At 53.3% G+C, this 2,421-nt stretch overlaps 1 protein-coding gene across 1 annotated transcript; it reads left to right on the top strand.

Annotated features, from left to right (window-relative positions):
• Positions 1 to 918: 918 nt before the first annotated feature.
• P2RY4 (pyrimidinergic receptor P2Y4) lies at positions 919 to 2,015 on the top strand (the record flags this gene model as incomplete). The annotated part of the gene is given in 2 exon segments (XM_080652778.1): positions 919 to 1,966; positions 1,969 to 2,015. Coding segments are annotated over 2 exon segments (1,095 nt in total).
• Between the last annotated feature and the right edge of the window lie 406 nt (positions 2,016 to 2,421).

Genomic DNA, 2,421 nt, shown 5'->3' with positions numbered 1-2,421 from the left:
TGTTATCTTGTAGTTGCCCATGTTAACATTTATTTCTCATGTTTCTGTTCACTTACACAGATTGTATGATCATCTTGTAGTTTTACTTAACTCAAGTGGCCTGGCTCTTTATCTGTTAACTTAGACGTTTCCTTGTGTACTCTCTCCTACAGTCATTTAGAAGCTGTTAAATAGTAATCTCGCTGGGCCTCTTTTGCAATCTACACAGTGAGTGGGTTGGACTAGATAATCTTGATGGGCCTTTCTTGCTCTGACAGTCTCCCAGGACAGGAAGAGGGACAGGCCCCACCCCAACCCCGCCCCCAGGAATAGGCCCTCTGGCTGCCAAGGAGAAGGGTGACAGAGTCAGCTGGGCTCAGCTTCAAGGGGACCAGGTAGGAGACCTGCCAAGTTTCTTGGGTAAGAGTGGTGATGGGGTTCCTGGGCTGGACCAGGTGTCAGAAGTAACTGTAGTACAAAGATACTGGGAGCAGGGTGAGAGGAGAGGTGAAGTTCCCTAATGGAGAGATGTTCTCTTCACAGGGACACAGCTGCTGTGATGAGCTAGGAGGTAATTAGAGGTTGGGCATCTTCTCACATTGGAGAGTCCTGGTAGGCCTCTACCCCCTTCAGCTAGCCAAGCTCTGGAAGACAGAGTCAGCCCTAGAATGAGAACAACCTAAAAAACTGACTGTCTTCCCAGCACTGTCTGCTATTCACCACTCCCCTGGCTGGACCAAGGGAGTTCGGGCAGGGGCCCACCTGGCCTGGGTTACACCCAGATTTACTCCTCTCAGCTCAGCTCCCACTAATGCTTCAACCATTGCCCTCCCTGTTCTCTCCCTTCCCATCCCCCCGCCCCCAGATCAGGGCTGGGGATAGGAGGGACAGGGAAATCCAGTACCCTCACTTCTGCCCTTTTCACCTCTAGGAGGGACCATGGCCAGTGCAGAATCCTCACTGCTCACAACCCCAGGGCCCAACTCAGATCCTGGCAACAGTGAGGTGGAGCTGGACTGCTGGTTTGATGAAGAGTTCAAGTTCATCCTGCTGCCTGTGAGCTACGCAGTTGTCTTTGTGCTGGGCCTAGTCCTCAATGCTCCAACCCTCTGGCTATTCCTCTTTCACCTCCGACCCTGGGATGCAACGACCACCTACATGTTCCACTTGGCTTTGTCAGACACTTTGTATGTGCTATCACTGCCCACCCTCATCTACTATTACGCAGCCCGAAACCACTGGCCCTTTGGCACTGAGCTCTGCAAGTTCATCCGCTTCCTCTTCTATTGGAACCTCTACTGCAGTGTCCTTTTCCTCACCTGCATCAGTGTGCACCGCTACCTTGGAATCTGCCACCCCCTGAGAGCAATACGTTGGGGCCGCCCAAGACTTGCAGGCCTTCTCTGCCTGGCAGTTTGGTTGGTTGTAGCCAGCTGCCTTGTGCCCAATCTGTTCTTTGTCACAACCAGCTCCAGGGGGGATACCATCCTGTGCCATGACACAACTCGGCCTGAGGAGTTTGACCACTATGTCCACTTCAGCTCAATAATCATGGGGCTGCTCTTTGGCATACCCTGCGTGGTCACTCTTGTCTGCTATGGGCTCATGGCCCGGCGCCTGTATCGGCCTTTGCCAGGGGCTGCCCAGTCGGCTTCTCGTCTGCGTTCTCTCCGCACCATTGCAGTGGTTCTGACTGTCTTTGCTGTATGCTTCGTGCCTTTCCACATCACCCGCACCATTTATTACATGGCAAGGCTGTTGGAAGCTGATTGCCAGGTGCTGAACATTGTTAACGTGGTATACAAAGTGACCCGGCCTCTGGCCAGCGCCAATAGCTGCCTGGATCCTGTGCTCTACTTGCTCACTGGGGACAAGTATCGTAGGCAGCTCTGGAAGCTCTGTAGCGGTGGCACCCCCCAGACCCCCAGGGCTGCCTCCTCCCTGGCACTGGTGTCCCTGCCTGAGGGTAGCAGCTACAGGAGGACAGCAACCCCCAGGATAGTGGCTGCCCTACCCCTAGGGCAGATAAATTGTAGCACTGGAAGCCTGGAAGGAAGAGAAAAGGGGGTGAGTGCAGGGCAGAGGTGAAGGATCCTAATGGTGATAACTCATATTGTTGCCTCCTCTTTGTTCCAGGCTCTGGTGAGAGTCCCTCCCTCTGAGGGTTAGGGGGAGCCAGGAAAATCACGTTTGACCCCATCTCTCATAAATCCTTCAGTTGCCCTCTACTTTTTAGCCAAAGGCAGTAGCAGCCACTCTTTCTCCTCTACTTCTTCCTCTTAGTTTCCTGGGGCCATTGGTCCTGTTTCTTGATCCTAGGAGGCTTCCTGGAACCCTTCCCCAGCCTTCCTTCCCCGTCCTTTCCCCCACATCCTTGTATAGCATGCATTACTCCAGTTAGACCAGAGCATTCAACTGGAAGAGTAGAGAAGCTGGGGTAAT

The sequence above is a fragment of the Plecotus auritus genome, assembly GCF_963455305.1.
Source record: "Plecotus auritus genome assembly, chromosome: X".
Taxonomy (NCBI): Eukaryota; Metazoa; Chordata; class Mammalia; order Chiroptera; family Vespertilionidae; genus Plecotus; species Plecotus auritus.
This window is presented reverse-complemented; position numbering and strand designations above follow the sequence as displayed.